The sequence below is a fragment of the Amblyomma mixtum genome, chromosome 1 (genome assembly GCF_055824585.1).
Source record: "Amblyomma mixtum isolate Tamu chromosome 1, ASM5582458v1, whole genome shotgun sequence".
In the NCBI taxonomy this organism is placed as follows: domain Eukaryota; kingdom Metazoa; phylum Arthropoda; class Arachnida; order Ixodida; family Ixodidae; genus Amblyomma; species Amblyomma mixtum.
In genome coordinates, this window is record NC_143012.1 from 18,238,018 (window position 1) to 18,263,603 (window position 25,586).

Below are 25,586 nucleotides of genomic sequence, written 5' to 3' on the forward strand. Positions count from 1 at the left end.
CCGTCATCCTAGATTTGTAAGCTTGATTTTTTTTTTTTTCATTTTGCTTCCTGTTAATTCCTTAGTTTCACTTTACTTAATTTCATAATGTTAACTGACAGTGGCGTATGCTCCGACGTGTCCCATGTTGCCAGGCGGTAGTGCCCCCCCCCCCCCCCAAGCCCTCTGTTGGCTTGGGCAGGCCTGTATAGGAACTCTGGCATTCCACAAATAAAGAATTTACTACTGCTACATTTTGATGTGGCTTGGCAGGTTTTAATCCTCGCCTACGCTTAGCACCATCATTTCAGCTGAAGGCACCAAATGCCGCAGCGGTGACCACATGACGAGCAAAAAACCTGCCTCTGATATTACTACAGCTGACGATCACAGCTTTCCCAGCCTATGTCATCAGCGCACATACTTCTGGTCCGGTGAACAAAACATGCGACTTCTGACAGTAAAGTGCAGAAGGTGTGACGTATACCAAGGCAGTTGTAATTGGGAGAAGAAAGGTGTGACCCGTAGCAAGGCGTCCCTAATTGGGAGAAGAGGGCGGGGAACGCTCGAAACATACAAAACCAAGGAAAAAGTGGGCGACTGCCTATCAGGCCACACGTTTTTGACATCGCTTTGTTCACAACGGGAAAAAGCCCATTAGATGCCGGGAAGAAGTTCTTGAAACCACCGATATGGCTGCATGAAGTGAGCTCGTGTGGTGTTTGATGCAGCAGTCAGAGATCAAGCTATGAGGGGCTGTTGTGTTCCCGGGAGTCCTAGCAACACTAGAAATGGACAGTGGCTATTTTTCTTTGCTTGGGACAGCGCACGCAGAAAAAAGTGGGAATCGAAGGAGAAGCGAGATGGCTGGAAGCCAACAGACAACTTAAAACTATGCAAGGTAAGGCATGCGAAACACTTGCATTCAAGAACAATTATTGAAATTAGAAAGCTACTTATTCTCGTACCTGATTTCATCAAAAACGAGAACTTGTCCGAATGGCAGTCTTTGGCGAATATGCAACTGCAGCTCGAAATAATCGTGGTTGCTGTAAAAGTAACCTCAATGTAGACAATCCGAGTCAACAGACTGCAGTGGAATATGCTACTTCTGTTGTGAGAAGGTAATGGCTGTTCACTAGGTGCCGAGTTTCTTGGCACAAGAGCTGTGAAAGATGATGCACTTCAGTATAACTGATTCCGTTCACTGTTTAAACAATCTTTGGTACCATCTTACCTTGGCAGAGCACCAAATTTGTTTAGTTCCACGCGGTATAGTGGCAGTTTTCCCTTCAAAACGGCCCACCGCTGCATCTCACTGCAGCCAAACGGGAGAATGGGATCCAACATGCCGCCATCGAGAGAGGTGACTTCAGCCTGAAAGCAGGCACTGGCCATCCAGGCGTACTAACGGCGCCTTGCCAAAGTCCATGTGAACACAGCACTGCGGATGCCTGCTGTGTACTCTAGCGGAGTGGTGCGCAATCATCTGTAAACATGGCGTCCCGCCAGTCGAGATAAGTCGACCGCATGGCCCTGCAGGAGCATCTGCAGCATGCAGATGTTCAATGGGCGCAACTGAGCAGTCGTGGCACCGAGACGATTCAACGGGGCAAGCAGGATCAAGATCTGCACCAAGAAACGAAATGGCGTTTTGATGCATGTTCGCTGTTGCCGTACGAGTTGTGACACCATGGGCGAGTCCCTGAGCATCCGCAGGGACATCCCCACAGGGGGATGGATAGTGAGCAGTGCATCACCAAGGACCCGAGCACCCACGCTTAGCCGTGCATGGCTCAGCCGTGTCGGGGAAAAGGGGATCCTGGTGGTTGAGTGGTAGCCGAGCGTTTGGACCTTTAACTCTTTCCGTACCATGGAGAAAATGACCATTTTCGGAAGGTTTCTGTACATTTTTTTCTGTAGAAACTGTTGCATTCAGTATTTATTGCAATACCCAAAAACAGAGCTGAATAAAGGTGCTTTCTATTCATAATTTTAAACAACAAATTGCATGTTGCAACAAAAAATTTTTTTTGCTAAGAACGAGATTTTAGGAAAAAATTTAAAAAACTTGCAAAGACAAGGTGTTTAAAAAGAAAAAAAATGTTAAACATTTTCTGAAATATGCAAAATGTTTGTTACTCTATTGGCCACTATCAGCAAAAAAAAATCACTTCTATCTTCAAACTGCAGTTGTGCAGCGCCTTTGTTTCAGGCTGGTCACCGATGTGAAAACTGAATCGTCTTCAGTGCCTTGACACATTTTCAGGCTCGTTGTTGCACAGGTCGCAGATTAAATCACTCGCAGACGAAACAGAGTCGTGAGATTTGCTATGTTTTAGAGCGCGTGGCGTGCATGTGGATGCTGTAAAGCGACTTTGATGATACCGCATCTTTGGAGCACGTTCAAAAAATGCTGATTGCAGGGGCAAAAAAAAAAACTTTACTATCGTAAACAAAACTTCAGTTCTCCGGCTACAAGCCAGACGCGCATTGTGCCTGTAAGCAATGCGGAAGACTCCGAAGTCGAGCCGCGAAGGCGTCACCTGCGCGCAACATCGCAGGCAATGAGCGCAGGTCCACGTCTTCATTTCTCTGCAGCGCGTTAGAAAGTGCCCCCTCGCGGAACAAAAGAAAACTAAATCGGAAGCAAAACTTTGGTTCCTTGCCTACAAGCTATATCTTCAGCATGGTGATTAGCAACGCAGAAGGTTCTGAAATTGGGGCATGAAATGATCGTTAGCGGGTTAACGAAGCTCAATGGGTGTGGTAGGGAAAGAGTTAAGGCCCCTCGGTGGAGGTAACACACCACTTTGGCCCCCAGCTTCCTGTAGACTGCACCTCTGGCCTGACCCGACCAAGGGAAATCGGCAGTCGCCTTTTCCTAGCCTCCCCTCCATCTTTCACTTTTCTATCCCTCTCTTAGAGGGCTCAGCTTAAGAACAACACAGCAAGCTATGAAAAGAAAAATGATAGTTGTAAGGTTAAGAGATCGGAAGAGGGCGGAGTGGGTGAGGGAACAAACGAGGGTTAATGATATCCTGGTCGAAATCAAGAGGAAGAAATGGGCTTGGGCAGGGCATGCAATGCGAAGGCAAGATAACCGCTGGTCCTTAAGGGTAACGGAGTGTAGGATAGCAGAGGGCGGCAGAAAGTGAGGTGGGCGAATGAGATTAAGAAGTTTGCGGGGATACAGTGGCCGCAACTGGCAAAGGACAGGTTTAATTTGAGAAACATGGAAGAGGCCTTTGCCCTGCAGTGGGCGTAGTCAGGCTGATGATGATGATGATCCCTCTCTCACAACTCTCCTGTCTCCTCTCTTCTCGTTTTTTTTTGTTGCTTTTTTCACTTTTCATAGGCGGCTAGGGTTAATTTTGTGTGTCCAACCGCCCTGAGTTGCGTCGTATTTGGTTAAAGTTGAAGTGTGCACCTGGCGTGCGCAGGACTTGCAAGTTCCTATCCTGTCCCCGTGTTGAGCTCCATGGTGGGCGGCTGCAGAATAAGTTTTTTTTTCTTATGGATTCCTTTTCTCCAACAAATGATCGCCCTTCGCCCTTAGAAACGAGGGCGGACCGATGTCACTGCACAGTTCCTGCAAAGAAAAAAGAAGAAATCTGCTCAGATAAAACGTTGTAAAAAGTGAGGTAGCAGAAGAACAAGCAAGAATCATATTGTTACAGTTTCGGTTTCGTGTTTGTTTCGTGGCGCCACCCGGTGCCGACGTGATAGAACTTGCGAGGCACCAAAACAAAAAGGACACGGCTTTAGGAGCAGTTGTTCGTTGCGCAGTGGAGCGCGGTGCATCATCGTCCGTTTCGTGGAGCCTAGCCGTTGACGGCGACCGCCGAGCCGGTCCGCCTTTCGGCATTGCACGGTCCACTAACTCATTACACATATCTTCTTTCATAGTTTCTAAATCTCTCATAGAATCATTGGGCCTCGGCTACAAGGTTTCGAAGCTGGCCTATGGCAACCTACTGCTCCAGATCAAAGACCAAGCACAGTATTCCATGCTATCAAACATAGTTCCCTTTGGAGAAATACGTAGGGCCTTTTTTTTTACCTACACAGACTACACTGGTGTAGCAAGTGTATCAAGAAACCATGACGCACTGGCCACACTAGTGTAGCCAGTGTAGGTAAAAAAAATGGCCATCCTGTTTCCGTTAGTGCCTATAGATCCCTGAACACTGTCAAAGGCGTGAGGAAACACCAACAAAACACTTAGCTCTCACTTTTGCCCCCAGCCAACTCCCGATACCATAGAAGTAGGTTACATGAAAATACCAGTCGGAATATACACCCTCAATCCTCGTTGGTGTTTCAAGTGCCAGAGATTTGGCCAAGGATCCCAGAGCTGTTGTGGCCGCAAAGCCTTTGCCAAATGTGCACCTAATGAACATGACTCTAATGTCTGCAACGCAGTGCCAAAGTGTGCTAACTGTGAAGGGGACCACTCCGCGTATTCTAGGTTATGCCCATCCTGGAAGAAAGAGAAAGAAGTAGCAACCATTAAAATCAAAGAAAACATCACATTCCACGAAGCACGGAAAAGTTTTGTGCAAAACCAGGGAACATTCTTGTTCACAGTAAAACCAAATTTTGCCGCTGTGGTGCGACAGGGCAGGGCATCCCAGTAAAAAAAAAACCATTGGAACCAATTGGACATTCCAATTGGAACTAAATGGACATTCCCATTGCTTCCAATTGGATTTCCCAATTGGAACCAATTGGTTCCAGTTGTGTTTTTAGCCCTCGACCAATTGGATCCAACTGGACTAGCCAATTGGACCCATTAGGCCAGGCAGTTATTTGACCCAGAAAATATTCACAAAATATGCTACGTTCATTGAGAAAGGTAGCAAAATGTTTGAATAATATGCTCTAGGATCTTGGATGAATATTTCTACAACTTAACATATGTGAGGAGGTGAAGACTGCAGGTCAAATTTACGCATTAACATTCATGAGTTAAAGGAAAGAAATAAACGAGGCGGCGTTTGCAGGAAGAAAATCTAATTGAAGTATTGAAATGAAACGGGGAAAAACAGACAAGAGAGAGAACAAAGAGGAAAAAGGAAAGGAAAACAAACACTCGCGAGAAGACAGTCAAAAAGGAAAGTCACACTTAAGTTTCTTTGTGTCCCGGTGATGAGCCTGGTGCGTCGATCGAAGAGGTGTGGCTGGGCGTCGGGGCAGACTTTAGGCACGTGTGTCGGGTTCCTTTCGTTGACACCCGGTTGGCGGCGTTCTCCACGGCGGCCTCAACGCCGCCGTAGAAAATAGCGTCTGTGTGCTCCGGGCATGGCCCCCAGGTCAGGTAGCCCGGGTGCGCCACGGAGATGTTAGAGGCGGCCCGTGTCGAGAAGCTGTCGGCTGGGCGGGAAGAGAGGCGCCTGGATGTGACGGCCGAGGCTCCCGACGACGGCTGTCCGGGTCTGGTCACCCGGACGTCTGCAGCTGAGGCCCAAGCCTGGTAACTCGGGGCGCCAGCAGAACAGGTCCACCTCCGTCGCCGACCGCCGTCTTCCTCTTCTGCCCCCGCACGTTCTCTCTGCCACGTATTCCTTTCCTTTTCTTCTTCGTCCGCCTCCCGTGCGTCTTCTGTAACCGCAGTGTGGCGCTGGCTCCTTACAAAAGCCCCCCTTTCAGAGTTTTTTCCATGGGAAAAAATTACCTGGGGCAGCGGCACACAAGACTGAAGCCGAAGACGCAACGAGGAGGCGCTGGACACTGTATTGCACGCACCACATCACCACACACACGCACTCTGAACCGAACGACTGGTTCGCACGAACGCAGTTCGCACCAGAAAACACTGAACACACGACAGTCAACCATACAGCACAATGGAACACAACAGGGGAAACAAAGGAGCACACTAAATGAGCATATATACATTGACCACTATGTACAATATTTACAGCATGAGTACACTTCAGTAATTCAAGCCCGGCTCAAATAATCGGCACCGACGTTCACGGATCCTTTAATATGTTCTATATGGAATGTGTACTCTTGGAGTAGAAGGCTCCAGCGCAATACACGGCTGTTGTGGTGCTTGGCCTGAGACAAGTATTTCAAAGGCTGATGGTCAGTCTGAATGGTAAAGGAGCGACCATACAGGAAGATGTGAAATTTTTCTACGGCCCACACAAGTGCAAGACACTCCCGCTCTATAGCTGAGTAGCGCGTCTCTCGGGGAAGGAGTTGTCGACTAGCATATGATACGGGATGAAGGGTGCCGTTGTATTCTTGCAAAAGGATTGCCCCGAGACCAGTGCCAGAAGCGTCCGTGCGGAGAATAAAATCCTTCGCAAGGTCAGGCGCCCTGACTATGGGTTTCGACGTTAGAGCCTGTTTAAGCCTGTCAAATGCCTGGTCTCGCTCTGGTGTCCACCTTACGCGGTTGCCTTCAGTCTTGCGCGTTAGCTCAACTAAAGGTTGAGCCAGCTCAGCATAACGGGGAATGAGACTGCGGTAGTAGCCGGCTAGACCGAGGAATGAGCGAACTTGCTTTTTGGTTTCGGGTCTCGCGGCATGTTGCAGTTTTGCCACGATCGCGTCCACCGGTCGGATCGCTCCATCACCCAGGGTATGACCGAGAAAAATGACCCGGGTCGCACCAATCTCGCATTTCTGAGGTTTGACAGTAAGACCAGCCGCTCGAATGCGGCCAAACAACTCTGTCAAGGTGAGCAGGTGTTGTTCCCAAGTAGAGGTTGCGACTAGGACATCGTCTATGTAGTGAACTACATTTGGGAGGCCTTCTAGAAGGAACCTCATAAGGCGGGTAAAAATAGCAGACGCGGTCTTGATCCCAAAAGGCATATACCGGAATTGGTAGTGTCCCGACTGAGTCGAAAAGGCAGTAATTGGTCGAGAGGTTTCGTCGAGAGGGACCTGCCAATAGCCTTTTGTGAGGTCCAACTTCGAGAAGTAGGTCTTAGTGCCGACCTCCGCGAACATGATGTCCGTCCTCGGGATGGGTTCGGCGTCGGCTACTAGGACAGTGTTGATACGCCGGAAATCTACACAAGTGCGGTATGTGTTATCCGGCTTTTTCACGAGGACCAAAGGCGAGTTGTATGGAGAGTGGGAACGTTCAATAACTCCTAGCGCTAACATGTCACTAACTTCATTTTCAACAACCTCCCTCATGGCAAACGGTAGTGGGTACTGAGGAGTGTTGATTGGTTCCCTTGTCGTCAGGTCCAAGTGGCACTGAAGAAGGTTGGTGTGCCCCGGAACTTCCGAAAATATATCACTGTACGAAGCCAACAGCGAGTCAAGGCGGGCCGCCTGGGAGCTATCTAACGCATTGGACCTCTTGATGGCTTCCACGCCGACCCCTGGTTTCGCTGCGAAGGTCGGTATAGGTTGCTCTGAGTCTTCCTCCTCCACCACGACGAATGACGACGCTTGGAGAGTCGTCGCAGGCTGTCGCTCTTCGTACCTTTTTAACATGTTAATATGAAATAACTTCTTCGTGTGGCCGACCTCGAGCCAATAGTCAACGTCGTTCTTCTTGCCGGTCACAAGAAAGGGGCCTTTCCAGTGCATAAGCAGTTTGTTTTGCGACGCAGGCAAAAGAACCAGCGCGCGATCTCCGACGCGCAGCTGCCTGCGAGTGGAACGCCTGTCGTAATACAGTTTTTGTGACTTCTGCGCCTTCGCCAAGTTGTCATGTGCGAGTTGCAACGTCTCCTCCAGCCTCGCCCTTAAGTCAAGAACATAGCCATAGGTGGTTCTAGCGGATTCGCTTATTTGACCCGCGGTCCAGAGCTCTTTGAGGATCGTCAGCGGTCCTCGGACTTGTCGGCCGTAAATTAGTTCAAACGGGGAAAAGCCTAAGCTTGCCTGCGGTGCCTCCCGGTACGCGAAGAGCAGAGGCGCGAGGTATCGGTCCCAAGCTTTGGGCTGTTCTTGAGTCAACTTACGGAGCATGCTCTTCAACGTCCCGTTAAATCGCTCCACCAGGCCATTGCACATAGGATGGTATGGTGTCGAAGACAGGTGCTTGATGGCGAGCATTTGATTGACTTCCCTCATTAACGCCGACGAAAAGCTTGAGGCTCGGTCACACAGAACCTCTCTCGGAAATCCAATGCGTGAAAACATCTCAAGAAGACCTTCTGCGACAGTGGCCGAGTCGATTGCAGGTAAAGGTATCGCGTCGGGATATCGTGTTGCAAAGTCTACCAGCGTAAGGATATAGCGGTTTCCCTTGGATGAAGCAGGGTGCAGTGGCCCGATCAGGTCTACAGCTACTCGCTCAAACGGTGTATCAATGAGCGGTAGACGACCCAGCGGGGCTCTCGCTACCTTTCCTTTGGGTAGAGTCCGCTGGCACATGTCGCAAGACTTCACGAACCTCTTGATTTCCGCCTGCATTCCTGGCCAATAAAACTCGCTGAGCACCTTCTCAGTGGTTTTGCGGATGCCCTGGTGGCCGGAGAAAGCACTTTCATGCGCAAGCGTAAGGACTTGATGGCGCAGGCTTTTCGGCACCACGGCCTGCTGTATCGTTTGTCCTGGACAGCTCTGGAACGCACGGAACAGAACTCCGTCTTCGAAGTGAAATGAATAGGCGGTGTTGTTTTTGCCAGGATAAGTCTCGCCGACTTTGTTCCGGCACACATCCAGCGTTGTGTCCTCCTCTTGCTTCCTACGGAAGGTGGGTTTCGACACCTCCAACGCTTTGATGGACACGTCCCTGCACGCCATAGGAACCTTCGCTGTCCCCAGCACGGCAGAGCCTTCAGCCTCTCCTATCCCTTTCTGGACAGTCAGAACTCTTGGTGGTACCGTTCGGTTGATGGAAAAGGGGTCCTGGGCGCCGGGTACATTCCCAATGATCAAGTCGTACAGTGGAGATTCCAAGCAGCGAGCGATGGACTTGCCCGAAAAATATGGCGACGAGATCAGCACCTCCGCCTCTGGTACCTCCAAACTTCTGCCATCCGCCAGGAGCAGAGTAGCTCTAGCACCGGTCAAAGCCGCTTCGGGAACCAGGTTCCTACGCACCACGATACTGTTGGTACCAGTATCCCGCAAAACAGAAACCGGCTGCCCGAACAGCTCGCCTTGCTGCACAGGCATGCTGGCACTGAAAACCGTCGGCTGGTAACCTGCATCCACACTGGTAAGATCAGGCCGCACTTCAACCGGAGGACTGGCAGGATGCATACAACAGGCTGACGCCTCGCGGTCTCCTGGGTTCTTGCGCCTGCAGGACTGTACCTCATGGCCTTCCTTGCGACAGAACGTGCAGTACGATTGTTTCGGCTGCGTCCGGCAGTCCGACGCTTTGTGTCCCGCCTTATCGCACAGAAAGCACCGCACTTGAGATTTGGATCCCGCAGTACTATCCTTCGCATTGGGGATATTTGGTTCCAACTTATCCTTGAAAGTTGACAAGTTAGACTGCTGCTGGGCCTCCAAAAAATGATCCGCGGCAACCGCGATCTCGTCGACTGTCTTGCAGTCACGCTCGCGAATGAATATCGCAAGCTTGGCGTGGCAGTTGTTCAAAAATTCTTCGGCGACAATCATGTCGCGAACCTGTTCGAACGTTTTGCCTCGGCCTCTCATTTCGACCCAACGATCGAAAAAACTAAACAGCCTCGTAGCGTACTGCTTACCGGTCTCGCCGTCGTGGGGCTTACTATGGCGAAACTTTTCGCGGTATCCCTCCGCCGTGAATCGGAATCGCTGCAAAAGCGCTAGTTTAGCTTTGGTGTAATCTAGAGAGTCTTCCGGCGATAACCTTCCAAAAACACGAAGAGCTTCTCCTCCCAAGCATAGGCTCAACGCCGTGGCCCACTTGTCTTTCGGCCAACCCTGACCTGTGGCCACGTGCTCAAATCGCTTGAGGTATGCGTCAAGATCATCCCGACCTTCGTTGAAAACGGGAATGAGCCCATGAGGGTTGATGGGAATAGACGATTCGGCCCTGGGAACAGCTGGTTCAACATCAGCACGTCGCTCCCCACCCTCCATAAGCCTCACTCTCAACTGTAAGTTTTGTGCCTCTTTCTCCAAACGTTCTTTGGAAGCTTCGCGCTCAGCGGCTCTCTCATCCCGCGTTCTCTTAAGCTCCTCTTCTACCCACGCGCGCAACTCTGCACCTTGGAGCCCCATGCGCTCTCCTGCCGCCACAAGCTCGGACGCGCTCATTGTGCTTAACGAAAAACAAGTACCAAAGCGATAACAGCCGACCTCGTCCTGTCGTGGACGCCAAATTTGTGAGGAGGTGAAGACTGCAGGTCAAATTTACGCATTAACATTCATGAGTTAAAGGAAAGAAATAAACGAGGCGGCGTTTGCAGGAAGAAAATCTAATTGAAGTATTGAAATGAAACGGGGAAAAACAGACAAGAGAGAGAACAAAGAGGAAAAAGGAAAGGAAAACAAACACTCGCGAGAAGACAGTCAAAAAGGAAAGTCACACTTAAGTTTCTTTGTGTCCCGGTGATGAGCCTGGTGCGTCGATCGAAGAGGTGTGGCTGGGCGTCGGGGCAGACTTTAGGCACGTGTGTCGGGTTCCTTTCGTTGACACCCGGTTGGCGGCGTTCTCCACGGCGGCCTCAACGCCGCCGTAGAAAATAGCGTCTGTGTGCTCCGGGCATGGCCCCCAGGTCAGGTAGCCCGGGTGCGCCACGGAGATGTTAGAGGCGGCCCGTGTCGAGAAGCTGTCGGCTGGGCGGGAAGAGAGGCGCCTGGATGTGACGGCCGAGGCTCCCGACGACGGCTGTCCGGGTCTGGTCACCCGGACGTCTGCAGCTGAGGCCCAAGCCTGGTAACTCGGGGCGCCAGCAGAACAGGTCCACCTCCGTCGCCGACCGCCGTCTTCCTCTTCTGCCCCCGCACGTTCTCTCTGCCACGTATTCCTTTCCTTTTCTTCTTCGTCCGCCTCCCGTGCGTCTTCTGTAACCGCAGTGTGGCGCTGGCTCCTTACAACATATTAAAATGTGCAAAAGGAAAACTGATATATGAGGACTGCAAGGAGACACTGTGTATATCACACCAGGCTTCAGGTGTCTGCCCAGGCCACACACAGTGATCCTGAGGCAGGGCCATCCATGCGCAGGGCAGACACAGTGAAGGCTGCCCTGCCACTCTGCCATTGAAGGGTTCAGTGCTCAGGACTATTTGCACAGCATGGCTTTCCTGACATCATGCTGATAAAGAACCACCTTCGCCAGAAGCCAGTATGCAGCATTCTTTACTAGGGACGCAGTCCATGGCAAGCCATTTCCACCCTAGCATCCCGCCTCTAACGGGGCGCAGAAAGTAAACTAACACAAATTCAAGAGTAATGTACCAAGGGGCTTCAAACCCTAACAGACAAGACAGCTGTTTCCTTATCAGGCTGCAACACATCAGGTAACCATGGCGTCAAACATGACAATTACTGATGGCAAGGAAAACTGTCTCTAATTTGCGACTTGAACCTATGTCAAGTTCAAGCACTCAAGGTGAAGAAACATGCTGAAAAGGGGTGCTGTCATGCACCACAGCTGTAGCCAGGAAAACCCAAACCACGCAGAAACTTCAGAGCAGGTCCATCGTGAATTTCTGCCGTTTTATAGTGGCTGGTTAGGGCCTTCCTGTTCAGCGGAGGTTGTTGTGCAGAACGTGTCTACAAGGCGCAGTCATGGGAATCATCTACGAGCAAACAAAATGAATACCGGATTGAAACAGCGGCAAGTTTTAATATAAGGTGGGATTTTTTGTAGCTCGCGGACACCCACTACGAACAAACTTGTGTGTATGTCAGTGAAAAACGTGGGAATAGAGTGGGTTTAGATAGAACCAAAAAACAGAGTTGGTCAGGGCCCGCTTTGCCATACAGTTGGGTGGACGTAAAAAGATGAGGGCGCCTGCCCATTTTTGCAGATTTCCTTATACTATCTCTTCCCCATGCTGAAGAGTAGTAGGCTGCATTATCCAGCAGAAAACAGTTTACAAAGCTGGATTTCTGAGATGCACATCAGCGAATACCTCTGGTTGTGGAGAGCCTCAGGTTTGTAGCGAAAGGACTTTGTAGTTAAGGGACGAGTAGCAGAGTTGTTGACCCACAAAAACCACTAGTGGTGCACTGTGATGCCAGTGAACATGAACTTGGAGCTGTACTCCTTCAAGAGGGAAAGCCAATATCCTTTGCAAGCAGAGCACTCACACCCACCAAGGCGTGGTATGCACAAGTCGAGACGGAAATGCTTGCAATAACTTACGTCAGCATATACAGTCTCCATGCTCAATACTGTATTCACAGATCATAAGCCACTGTAGGCCATTAAAAAGCAAATGGACCAAGTACCGAGAAGACTTCAAGGAATGATTTTGCACACTGAGCGCTACAACACTGCCATAAACTAATGCACAGGAAATGAAATTCTTGTGGCTGGGACAATGCCTCGTGCATTGATCAACAACTGGTCAACAACTCGAAGACATGAATGCGATCATCCACATTCCGGTTGATCCGGAAAGAAACTACAGAAAGGATACGACAAGCCAATATGAAGTATGAAAACTGCCGGAAGTTGACAACCGTGACCGTCAGAAAATGGCCACACGAAAAAAGCAGTGTCTTAGAAGAAACCACAATGTGCTTTCCATTTCAAACCAGCTTTTCGTGGAGGACAGCATAATACTCAGATGACAAAGACTGGTCATTTCAAGGACACTTCGAGACGAGATGAAGGAAAACATGCAGATGCCCCACACAGGCATCGAGAGCACTCTGCGACGGTGACGTGACGTCATCTTTTGGGCAGGCAGTATGCAGATACAGACGGCACATTTCAGCACGTGACGTTTCCAAGAAACGCACACCAGCACAGTAGAAAGAAACACTGCAGGCCTACTTACAGACAAAATTTCCTTAAGAGCGTGTTGGCTGTGACATTCTGCAGTACAGAGGAAAACATCTGTTGATGATGGTAGACTACTAATATAGCTTCTGGGAAGTTGACCAGCTTGACTTCTGCTCATGTGATCTCCAAACTGAGGGCCCGTTTTCAAAACAAGGCATCACAAGCAATCTGGTCACAGATAACACAATGGCCCACAAAACATTAGTGAAGCATTCAGCAGGTATGCAGCACCGTGGGACTTCGAGCATGTCAAGCCCAGGCTATCCGAGATCGAATCGCATACGCAGGATCTACAATTGAGACTGAATGTGCTCTTCAAAAAGGCAGATGAAGGTAACAGCGATCCAAAGAGGGCGTTCCTCAACTACGGTAACACACCACTCCAGCGCTTGAAAGCAAGTCCCGCCCAGCCGCTGAAGGGCAAGTGCACACAAACAACACTCCCAACAACTACAAAGCAGTTGAAGCCAAAAGCGGTCAATGTTGACAAGCAACGTCAAGAGAAAAGACGAACGATAGTTTTCTACCACAGACAAAAAGCCATTGATCTACCAGCTTTGACAGAGGGCCAACACGTCAATGTCAATCTGACCACACAAGCGAAAACGGGAATAGTGACTGAGAAATGTGGTTACAGGTCATCAAGGTCCATGTAGGTGAGTGTTCTTTGCCGGAACAGAATGCACACAAGAGACAGACCATGCCACCCGGACGCAAGTCACGCATTCGTGATAACGTACAAAAAACCTTCGAACAGACCGCATCTCTGCGAGCTGAAGACATCCATCCTCGGATGAACACTCCACTGCCTGCTTCACCTCAGAGTCTAAATTTTTATCAAAACCCTGAACTCTGGCCTGGCCCACGAGATCTGTTGCCATAAAAAAAAGTAGGGGTGTGCGAATATTCGATAATTTCGAATATTCGATCGAATAGCACGGTATTCGATATTCGCTTCGAACCGAATTCTCGGTATTCGAAATTTCGAAGTATTCGCCTCGCGCGAATAGTGTTTCTGGGGCGCTTGCCCGCTTGGTTTATGTGGTTTCAGTTCCGAGTATTGCCGCATAGATGGCTTTTTTTTATCGCGCTTTCACCGCTCGGGGGTCAGTCAATACACTAATCACAACCAGGTCGGGGTGCGAACCCAGCTACAAACGAAATAAAGGTGAGGGCGACGCGCTCTTGCGGAAGATCCTGCGTTCTGGCCGTCTCCGAGCCTCCGCACTAAGGCTGCCATAAGCCGCGTCGCTGCCACTGTGTCGAGGCAGACGCAAAGAAGGAAGAGCACAGCCATCAGTCGTCTAAGCTTCAAAACAAGAAACCTCAGTTTACTGTTGTTGTTGCGACTGAGCGAAGGATGAAAAGGAAAGTGTACGGGCCTGCCAACTGGCTCTAGCCGAGCCACCACCGCTGCCACATGCAGATAGAGGAGAGTTCAAAGATAAGAGGACAGAAAGAAAAACGAAAAAAGACGCGCGTCACACAACGCAACAACCGCGTCCGCCGCGGCGGACGCTGGCTGGAAGATCAGATAAGCACCGAAGCCGCGCCCGCTCCACCGCCTCGCGATCCCCCCCCCCCTTCCGAGATTACCAGATAGGACAGATGCGAAGATAAACACGCAGCCCTACCGCGCTATCGCTTCACCCAATCAGGTGACGAATCATGCGTACGGAACATGAGCGTTCTCGGCAGCTTTCAAGCAAGCCATCATATTACCGGCGGAGGCGCGAAAAATTCAGCGGCAGCTCGGGGACTCGATGTCGCCTTATGTCAATGGGAAGGGCGCCTTTAGCGAGTGATAACGCTAAGCTTATTGTGCACCCGTGGAGGATTACTGCTGTTAACGCTCGGCATCTACGACTGGCATCTTTTCTTGCTATTCTGACTGCTTGCGCGTTGATGGGAACGGAACGTTGATGGGAACGGAACGCCGCCGTAATCAGGGCATTGAGCCATCTTCGGTGGTGTGCCGAATTCCGTCGCCGCAACTCGGGCACTCCATACGTTGGAGGCTGAGAGCATTCTTGATGGAAGCGCGATGCTGAGTGCTGCTCGGAAGTACTACCGGGGACAATTTTGCCAGAAGGCGCGAGCGGTGCGAATGACGTTTCGCTTGCGGCGCGAGTTTTGTACAGCCGTTTCCATTCTTGCTCGAGGGAATGCAAGTCTGGGAATGTAAAAGTTGTTCTTCCAGTATAAATTGCCAGTAAAAATTGTTCTTCACTCTAGGTGTTAAAATTTTGAAGTGTGGTTTTAAATAAAGCCTCAGTGCAGTGTGTAATGGCATCGTGTGTTGGGAAAATAAATGGTTTTGGAAATGCCTACTGTCACTCAGCCTCTTTTTAGTGCCAGAAGTACTATTCGAACTATTCGCTTCGAAATTATTCGAAGAAAATCGCTATTCGCTTCGAATTCGCTTCGAATCAAAAAACCACTATTCGCACACCCCTAAAAAAAAGGCTCCACGATTTCTTTGCGGGCTAAACTGAAAAAAGGGAGGATGTTACAATATGTTCCTCCAGATGGCGGCACCACACTGGCATCGGTCTCTTTGTCCCCGCCATCGCAAGCCCGCATCTCGGCTCTCTCTCTTCTCTCTAGGCATGAACCCGTGCAGGGCGCATGGCAGCCTGCTCGTGCAGCCTGGGAGTATTAATAACAAGAGTTACTCAAGTGCAACATAGACTGTCATTTGAAACATAATGTCAGAATCAGAAGTCGAAGCCAACGTATGCCTCAACCAGAAAAACAACCCAAGGGAAAGACATGCAAGGACCTCGTCGCAACCGAAGCTTCAGAGCCACAGCAACGCTACGAAACATCTTCAAAGTAACTTTCAGCATCTAAGTAAAGGCAAGTTGCTCTTCCTCCCACGTTCGGAGGACCAAGTCTTCTAGACATCCAGAAAACCCAACGCTAGAAAACCCGCATAGCGAACTTACTTCGAAAACTCCTAACGAAGTTCTCACGGAGCAAGATGACACAGCAGAATCGTTGTTCGCAACCTTGTACATCAACGGAAAGATAGTGAAATTCCATGTTAAAAACAGTACCACCAGGAATGTGATGCAGAAAACCAGGCTGATGCCACTGACAAAAAAGCCAAGCCAACCACGATGACTCTGCGTGTACTGAAGATGGAATGGGCCATCTTTCAACCAAACATCCAACGAATTCGGCCCACCTTTCGGTTGGCTACCTAGACACGTTCACCCTTTGATCGAGCCAGACATATCTGAAAACTGTGACAAGTTGTCGTGTGCCTGTCAGCACAAAGCCAAGAACTTGAGACAATTACAAGAATCATAGAAGAGATGGGCGTCGTCAAGAGTGCCACTGACTCAACCCCATGGGTTAGCCGCACTGTTGTGACAAAGAAGAGTCAAGAAATCAGTATCTGCACTGACTTTCCAGCACTCAACGAAGCACTTTCTGAAGGGCACCCAATGCCATTCCACAAGGACATCCTGCCAGGATGTCTTCTCAAAGTGAAGGAGGTCGGAAGCAAAGCAGGTCTTCTCAAAGCTGGATTTGTGTGACAGCTACTGGCAGTGCATTCTTGACGAAGAGTCTAGTCTCATGGCTACCCAGACGATAACGGCACACAACCGCTGGCCACGCCTTCCCATCAGACTCGCTGCCAGAAGCGAAATTTTCCACAGAAAACTACAATCAGCACATAATGGACTGCAGGGATACTGTGTACTCAGGGATTACATTTTGGAATTTCGTGTTGGAAAAACCGATTATCAAGCCCACCATGAACACGACGAGGAGTTTGAGAATCTGCTGCAGATATGTCAGCAGATTGGTGTGCATCGCAACAGAGAAAAAACTGAATTGACTATTCCAGCATCACATTCAAAGTCACTTCCTGATGTGAAAAGGCCTACGCGATGGTCAAAAAAAAAAAGGTCAAGGTGATTTAGGATATCCCAGCGCCTTCTGATGTCTATCGTGTCTAGCGCTACTATGGAATGGTACACTATCTTGTTTTCTTCCGAAAGTTTCTCAAGTCATGGAACCACCCAAGAAACTGGCCGTCAGAGAAGTTCCGTGGACATGGACGGATAAGGAGGCCAAAGAATTTGAAAAGATAAAGGGCTTGGTAGTGAAGGCACGAGAACTGGCGTTCTATGAGGTATAAAAGCCGCTAGAAGTGCAGTGTGAGTGAACATGGACACGCTTCCTCAAGATGGAATGCCAATATCCTTTGAGAGCATAGCACTCACACCCACTTACTTGCAGTGTGCACCAATAGAGAAAGAAATGCTTCCCATAGTTTTCTCGGATTGTTCTTAATATCTGCAGCCGGCGTTTGCAGGATACCTTCTCAAAAGTAGAAGTGCCCTAGAAGCCATAAAAGCATCCCCCTTCTGCCTCATCCTGTCACCACTACAAGGGCCTACCCTATTTCTCCATCCGCTAGTGCTTCCACGTCACTGCTGCACATGGTGCTGAAGTCTACGAGCCCATGCATCGAATGCAGAGCTGAACAGATGTGCCTCGCATGGGCTCCGTGCTTCTAGACTCCACTTCACAGAAATTCTTCATCCCTTCTCTATGAAACTCCACCAATGCATCCGTGAAAGTGACAAGATCCGTGTAACATCTTCGCAGCCCGATTCTGACCACTTTCGACTATTTTGGTCCATTTTTCTCCTGCGCTCTTCTTCCACCTGCGGCCATCGCAGCCCGGCTTCGCTGCTTGCACCACTGCCGTTCGTGAAGGCAGGTGCCGTGAAGGCACACCGTGCAGCCGCGGCACACCAGCTTGGCACCTCGACATCGCCTGCCTCAAACCGCCTGCCTCCTCCACCGCCCAACACCACCTCTTGTACTGCCACTCTAGGTCGTCACACTCCACTCCCTCGCCTCCCCGCGGAGGACTTCAAAATTGTCTTCAGACCGGGCAGGGGGCTTCACCTCCGCAAAACCACCGGCGGAGCCCTGCTGCAAATCATCTCTACCCTTGCCAACGACTACCCCACAGCCCGCATAGCCGACCGTTTATGGATCAATCTGTAATATAACTCCCAAACTGTCAGCATCCCATACGAGCCGTGCAGTTGCCTCTACCTCGGAGTCCCGGAACTCCGGTTGGGTCCCATCTCGTACCCCTGCGTGCCTACATAGCCACACCCGACAACACCCTCTGCGGCATCATATACAATGCCATGGACCCCCAAACTCAGGAAGAAAGAGTCCAAGACCTCCAATCCACGAGTACCAGCTCCCCCTACGCCATCGCTGACGCACTTCCGACAGGGCACTCCAAATCGATCCTAATCACCTTCTTCGGTACCACCAACCTCCCCAGCATCATCGTCCTTAACTGCGGGATCTACCGATGCCACCCATTTCACCCTGAAGCTGAGGCCTGCACGAATTGCTGGGTTCCAGGCCTGCCTCAGTGCGGACATCCGTACGAAGCTGAAGTCTGCCCTCTGCCAACAACTTATCCCATCAGGCCCATCCTCAAGGCCTACAATCCTTCCCGCCGCCGCCGCCCCCCCTCTCCCCCCCTCCCTCGCCACTCTGCCTCCGGTGGTGCCACGTCTGCCGGCCGCCATCACTCTTGGACCAAAGAGATCTTGGACCTCTGAAAACGGATAAGTGCAAGCTGAGTGTCCAGAAGCTGGCCTTTCTTGGACACGTTATTTCAAGCTCTCGAATTCAAACTTACCCAGGCAAGGCTAGAGCTGTCAAGAAAATTCTACGACCTAACACACCTAAACACCACGGCGGTCAGCCTGAGAGCAGGACGAAAGTGCAAAAAGCGCCCAAACTGCCGCTTTCGAGGGACTGGCTAGTGCCTTTTCGGCGAAGGTCACTGCGCAGGCTGGATATAAACGGCACAGACATGGGTCCATCTACGAGTAGCCTCCAATTGAGGAGCCGTTCCCTTTATCGCCACATGTATTACCATCACCTCACGCGACAGCTGCCTGTCGGACAACCAGTCAATCAGGTTCACAGTTAATCAAGCTGTCAATCTCCAACACACGTGCTGGGAACGCCTGCTTTTCTGTGTCAGATGGTCAGTTGATCGAAAAAAGTAGTCTGTTCCCAGTTTTGTTACTGCTTAAAAGAGAAGCCGATCCCAAGAAAATACTATAAGCACAAGGAATTGCAATTTGTTTAGTTTGGTTGCCACAAATAGGAAAAAAAAAACATATTTAGTGTACTCATCAGTCAGGGGAAAAGAACATTACGACACATGACACATTGTTAACCGGATGTCATTGACCCTCACCAACAAAACAATTCCTCCAGCCGACAGTAGCTGTACTGAATGTGGAGCGGCCTCTTTTTAGAACTGGTCACCCAGAACCTTGGTTCGCGCAAGTCGAGTCGCAGTTAACTGCACTGCGCATCATTGCCGACAGCATTAAATACCATGACTTGGCGGGCCTTCCTTGGCCAGCGAAGGCCAGAAAGGTGTGGGACCTACTTTTTATTCCACCCACAGAGAACGTATGCAAATGCTCAAAGAGGGACGGATCCACAGTGTTCCCACATTCAGAGGTAGAGCGTCTCCAGCAGCAAACTACAGGAAGCCAAATTGAGCGACTGCCGACCTACCCAACTGTTGTGCCACATGCGCCAAATAGCAGGCAGCATGGCAAGCACCGTCAGGCTCCTAGTAAGGAGACTGTTGCTGCAGACCCTTCCCGCAAACGTGCAAATAGTCTTCACAACGTCCAAAGAGACGGATCTTACGAACAGAGCCGAGCTCACCAACAAACTCATGGCTGTCAATATGTCAACAGTCACGTCGGTACACGAAGAAACCTGCAACTCAATGCAAGAGACGCGAAATGAGATTTCTCGCCCTGCCGACACCATAGCGGCTCTGAAACCAAGTGGCAACCAACATTCATTAGGGAAAGAGAAGAGATCACAGAGCAAAACACAACACAAACAACAACGCAAAGTGTGCTGTCACAACCGTGAGCTCAGCAGTGCTGCATGGAACTGCGTGGAACCTTGTGAAAATTCGGGAATCAGGCCAGGCCAGCACTGGCGACAAGTGCCCTTGCCTCGCCGGACAGTCACCCACAAGTATTCTTCCTGACCGATAGCGAGAGGAGCACCCGTTTCCTGGTCACTACAAGGGCGAAGATCAATGTGGTGCTGGCGTGACAAGCCATTCGCAAGCAACCAGACAGTCGCCCATCGGTATTCTTCCTGACCAATAGCGAGAAGAGCACCCGTTTCCTGGTCAATACAGAGGGGGAAATCAGTGTGGTGCTGATGTCGCCAGCCGTTCACAATCCACCATACGCATCAACGTCCAAGCTGTCAACCATACAATATAGACATGTCATTTCAAGCTCCAGAATTGAACCTCACCCAGATAAGGTTAGAGCTGTCGAGGAAATTCGCAACCCAACACCACAACAATGAGCCTGAGAGCAGGTCGATAGTGCAAACAGCGCTTGAACACAATGGTGACTAGCCGGAGAGCGGGTCGAAAGTGAAAGCTGACGTGAAGAACGAACACTTACCCAGGCCCAAACACCATGAAGATGTGCCGGCAAGCAGGTACAAACGTTTGGTTCTGACGCAGCCAATAAATGAGGAGGTGGTCTCTAGTAGCTTTCCCATAGACTTGTGCCTCTGCTCCGTTCTTCCAACAAGGACTGTTGGACAGTAGGACCTGGGTTTGAGGGATAGACAAAGAATGATTTTTCAGCGAAAGCACAGTTAGTAGGTGCTGCTCTCATTATGGGACATTACGATTCAAGCAATCGTAAGGAATGATTTGGTGCATTGTCGCATTGTCTAGGAGCAATGCTAGCACACGTTAAAATGATGGAACTGCAGTGAAGACAGTTCGGCAGTATCTACCGAGGAACTAAATTTAGTCAAATTAAAATTTTTAGATTGCAAGCATTGAAGTTGGTGTGCATTATGAGCCATCTCTCATATCTTTATCTAGAGAGCCTTGATTCTTAATTTAGGTATGAATCTCAAGTAACGTTTTGAGAACTTTGCAGGTACTTGTAAAAAATTCCGTTTAACAATTTAAAGTTAATTTTAGCATAAGCTACAGCAATAGGTAAAAGCAGAAACGTATTGAGGCTGAAATGCGAATGATGTTTGTGTAAAAAATTTCTTAAAATGCCTTGATTCCTGCTTTTTACTGAACCAAAAAAATGCGCAAAATTTTTGCATAGCTTCATTAACAAAATCAAATTAACAACCAACTGAAATATTCTAAATTAAGATTTGTTATTGTATTGTGTTTGACATTTGATTTTAATATCTTTAACTCCATCCAACTTTTGCTTCTTTGCGCAAACTTCAAAGAGGCTAACATGAGCAAAAAATTTCGCTGTGGCTTAGCTTGGTTAAGCCCGGTAATTGCGAAAGCAATATCCGTACCTATGCCATGGTACAGCTGGTAGTGTAGCTGGTGGTGGTGCTTGTGGTTAGACTTGTGGTGATGCATCGGTTATACAATCCAAGCCAATCCAACCCAATCCAATCTGATGTAATGTAATCTAATCCAATACAATCGAATCCAATCAAATCCAGTGCAATCTAATCCAATCTAATCCATTGTAATCCAATCCAACCAATTCAATCCAATTCATTCCAATGCAATCCAATTCATTCCAGTCCAATCCAATTCATTCCACTCCAATCCATTCCAATCCTATCCAATCTAATGCAATCAAGGTCAAACGGTGACCCCTGGTGCCCTCCATTTAACGATAAGCAATGTAAGCAAGTCTGTTTAGCGTTCAACAACTCAAGGTCAAATGAAGGTCAATGGTGGTCACTGTGGCACAATGGTGGTCACCCCGCAAAGTGCAAGTAGTATTGCTTTCACAATAAAAATTTATTAAGGTGAAAGCCTCATTCTCCCCATTGGTCCACAGTGTCCACTGAGATATGTGAGACAGCTACTGCCTAATTTCCTTTCCTCAAATACAATTTCGCAGTGCAGTTCAGGTGTCCACAGAGATCAGAGAGAATTACTGCGCCATTTCCTTTCCTCAAAAAGCATTGTGTTTGGAATGGCTGGTGGAAGGTGGACTCTGGCAGCACTACAGCTTTCGACACAGTAAGCCATGACCATATCCTCACGACATTAGCCACCACGGGATATGGCAGCCGCATATGGCAATATATTCGGGCCTTCCTTCAGGGACGCACGGCAGACCTCCACCTAGCGGATATTGCCTCCCAGCCTTTCCCCCTTCCTAACCGGGGAACCCCACAAGGGGCAGTTCTATCACCTTTACTCTTTAACATTGCCCTAGCGCCACTGGCAAAGGCCCTTGCTGCTATCCCAGGGCTCCACACAGCCATATACGCAGATGATATAACCCTGTGGACAACGGGAGGATCCCTTGGAACAGCCCAGGATATCCTGCAATCTGCCATAGACATCACCACCACTCATTTAGCAAACATAGGCCTCCGTTGCTCTCCAAATAAATCGGAACTCCTGCAGCTGAAACCCCTCCCCAGTGACCCCCCGAATGAACTGCACATGTACGGGAATCCAGTGCCCATTGTGCCTCAGGTGAAGATTCTCGGCCTTCTCATTAACAACACACTCGATGCAACTGCCACCCTTCAGCTCTTGCAGAGACAGACCAAACAGGTCGGTGCACTTATCAGGTGGGTGGCAGCACGCAATCATGGGCTGTCTGAACGCGAGACCCTCAATATGACAAATGCATAAATCATTAGCCGCATTACATACCACCTTCCATACCACATACTCACTCAGTGGCAAAGACAACAGGCACACATCCTAATACGCATGGCTGTCACCTCCGCCCTACGTCTTCCATGGACGGTTAGCACGAAACGTCTCCTGGCCACTGGTACCCACAACACAGTGATCAAATTAATTGAGGCTCAACGCACCAACCAATTAGTCTGCCTGAGCCGCACGGAAACAGGACAATGCCTACTGCGACAGCTACGTCTCAATCCACCAATTCCCACCCCAACAAGTCCTACACCTTACATGATTTCTCTGCACACGCAGGATCACATATATCAGAAGACCCTACCGTGCAATATGAGTGCTAGTCTCCACCACGGTAGGCGGCAGGCACGAGCGAGCTATTACACCAAAACATACAGCAACCGCTCCGATATCCTTTGTGTCGACGCGGCACAAAATTCTAAAGGAGGATATTTCACGGCAGTTGCAGCCTATGAAGACGGCACAGTGGGGGCCGCCGCCACTATCCGAACTAATTCGCCTGCAGAGGCGGAAGGAGCCGCCATCACACTTGCTCTGGCCCACTTCACCATTGACAAAAACGTAACCGAAATTTGCACAGATTCCCAGGCCGCGTACCGCCACTACCTAAAGGGCGTGGCGACACCGGCAACACACCGTATTCTTACCACGGCCACCTCTCTCGACCGAACGGTTACTCTGTCGTGGGTCCCTGGGCATGCCTCGATCCCCGGTAATGAGCGCGTTCATGCGCTGGCCCGAGAACTCTCCTCCCGGACCCCGGATGATCAGGCATCCAACCATGCACAAGAAGCCCCATCGGTCCTCTCTACGTATCACCAAATCACCACATTTTACAAATTCAGCCGCATGACACTGCCACCACCCCACAGTACCTTGTCGCCCTTATCCAGCGCCACATGACGACAATTACAGACAGGCTGTTTTATTTCACCCCACCGTCTCTCATGCTTCCACCCCACCTTTCCTCCTGATTGTAACACCCGTGGCGTGCCCAGATCCACACTTTTCCACTACCTTCGGGGAATGTCCTTCCCCAAAGCGGGTACCCCCCATCCCCAATCCCACTCATTCTTCCTGGGAGGCTGCTTTACGGACCGCTCAGCCCAATGGCCAGAAATGGCTGGTGGATCGGGCTTTACGTGAAGCACAAGTCCGTGGACTCCTGGACCAGTAGAGGACCACCCTGGAAGATTTTTTAATTTTTTTTGTAATAAAGTTGTTTCCATCCTTCCAACACACTGTCATCTTCCACTCCTAAAGGCGAAGCGTGTCTTTAATTAGCAGTTAATTAGCATTTAGTCATTAATCAGTCATTAGTCATTGATTAGTAATTAGTCATTATGTGCGACCTCATCCAGTGGTGACGTCACAAGTGCCACAGTCAAAGTGGTGCGGAAAACACTTTCGCCTCTATGACTTTAGACAGTCAGAGTGCCCCCTGAATTTTTTCGAGAAAAGTACTTCAAAGTCTATTCACCTAATTGCCAACTGGCCCAATTTTTTTTAAGAGAATCGATGCTGGTCGCTTTTGCGGAATGACCGTGGAATGACCCTCAACTCATCTGCACCAACTGGGCGCAACAACTATCTCCCACTTTAGTGTTGAGCTCTTTCGACAAGACCTCGTACCATGCTACTAAGAGAGATCAGGCCCTAAAAGAAGGGTTCATCCAGCGACTTAGTGCCGAGATCGAAGCAAAGCGCGAAGAAATTGAGACGCTGGATCAAACAGATTCTGCAACTTTCTCACTGGATCCAACCACTGTTCAGGCCGTCGCAGTTTCTCTCCTGCAGTTGCCCTTGCCTTTGACAGCTGTAACCACTTTGCCAGACCTTTTCTCGTCAATTCCTTACTTTGAAGAATCCCCGAAACAGATGTGACTGCCTGGCATCATGCAGTGCATCGCATGAAGCAACTAGTTCTGTAGGATAACTCCACCACTCTCCTCATCCCTTCTAGCAAACTGAAATGCACTGCTCACAACTGGCATTCGGTAATCAGTACATGACATGCCAAGAATGAAGCAAGTTTTTTTTTTTCAAGGGCAGACTCCCCAGAATGAAAAAAACAAATTCCAGCTGGCTTGGCTTAAAACAGGACACAAGCATTACAGCTACACCAAAACAAAGCAACATCATTCTGGTAATCTCTTATAGCACCTTTTTTCTTTCTTCTCAGGCTACTGGCTTATATGAAAAGCAGAATATACACAAGAAATCACGTTTTTTCTTCACCTATCTCTGCTCCAAGATGTCAGGAGAGCCTGGGGCACAATGGAAGCTTCCCCAGGTTCTGCCTAGGTTGAAGCAAACAAGCCCCCTCTAGAGGACTGAAAAGTCCAACTTCCATGCACATAGGTCCTAAAAGTCCGTCCTCTCCCAAAACATCTCTGCCACCCCGCTGTCACCATACAGGTGCCCACCCAAATGATTATTCAACAAACCACAATTCATCCGCCTTTAGTACTCTGCTTTGAAGATCAATGCAAAGAGTTAGCTGTACTAGATGCTCAACGGAACATTGCACTAACACATGAATATTTGCCACTATGGTACAGCCTCCCTGCAGTTTGTGACTTCACACTGACACTGTCAGTGTGACATTGTAAACCCCTCACCTTTAAACCCCTCACCCACCAAGCAATTTGTGTGCTAAGTGCCCGTATGTATTTCCATAATCTGTGTTTGCCGCCCTACCCCTATCCTTTCTTACTATTACTTCCACCTTTCTTTCCCTCTCCCTGTCCTTTTATTCCTGCCAGACGCAGCTCAGGTGCTTCAGCTTTCCATCGCAGATGCTATGGCTAGCAACATCTTTGCCTTCCATATTAAGGCGAAAGAAAGCCTTTAATGCCTCACACTGTCGTTGCAGCAGTGTCGGCAGATTTGTCCGCCTTTCGGCGTCATTACTTAAAAAAAAACTGCGTCGAGGCAGGGAATGGAACCCCAGCGCTTCAACGTTTGAAGCGGAGATGCTA

General features: G+C 49.5%; 1 protein-coding gene and 1 long non-coding RNA gene across 3 annotated transcripts; both read right to left on the reverse strand.

The window, feature by feature from the left end:
- Nucleotides 1-1,464: 1,464 nt before the first annotated feature.
- On the reverse strand, nucleotides 1,465-9,534 carry LOC149365623 (uncharacterized). Its single transcript, XM_089568965.1, has 3 exons — nucleotides 6,887-9,534; nucleotides 1,660-1,801; nucleotides 1,465-1,608 (listed from the first exon to the last, which is right to left on the reverse strand). Exons 1-3 carry the CDS (start codon nucleotides 9,532-9,534, stop codon nucleotides 1,465-1,467), a joined length of 2,934 nt encoding a protein of 977 aa, XP_089425091.1.
- An 8,872-nt stretch (nucleotides 9,535-18,406) lies between these two features.
- LOC149365624 (uncharacterized) lies at nucleotides 18,407-24,888 on the reverse strand. 2 transcript variants are annotated; one of them, XR_016283027.1, is made up of 2 exons: nucleotides 23,253-24,888; nucleotides 18,407-20,532 (listed from the first exon to the last, which is right to left on the reverse strand). It is a non-coding gene; the product is annotated as an uncharacterized LOC149365624 (long non-coding RNA). The 2 variants fall into 2 exon arrangements; XR_016283028.1 differs by lacking the exon at nucleotides 23,253-24,888 and adding an exon at nucleotides 21,261-21,389.
- Nucleotides 24,889-25,586: the final 698 nt, after the last annotated feature.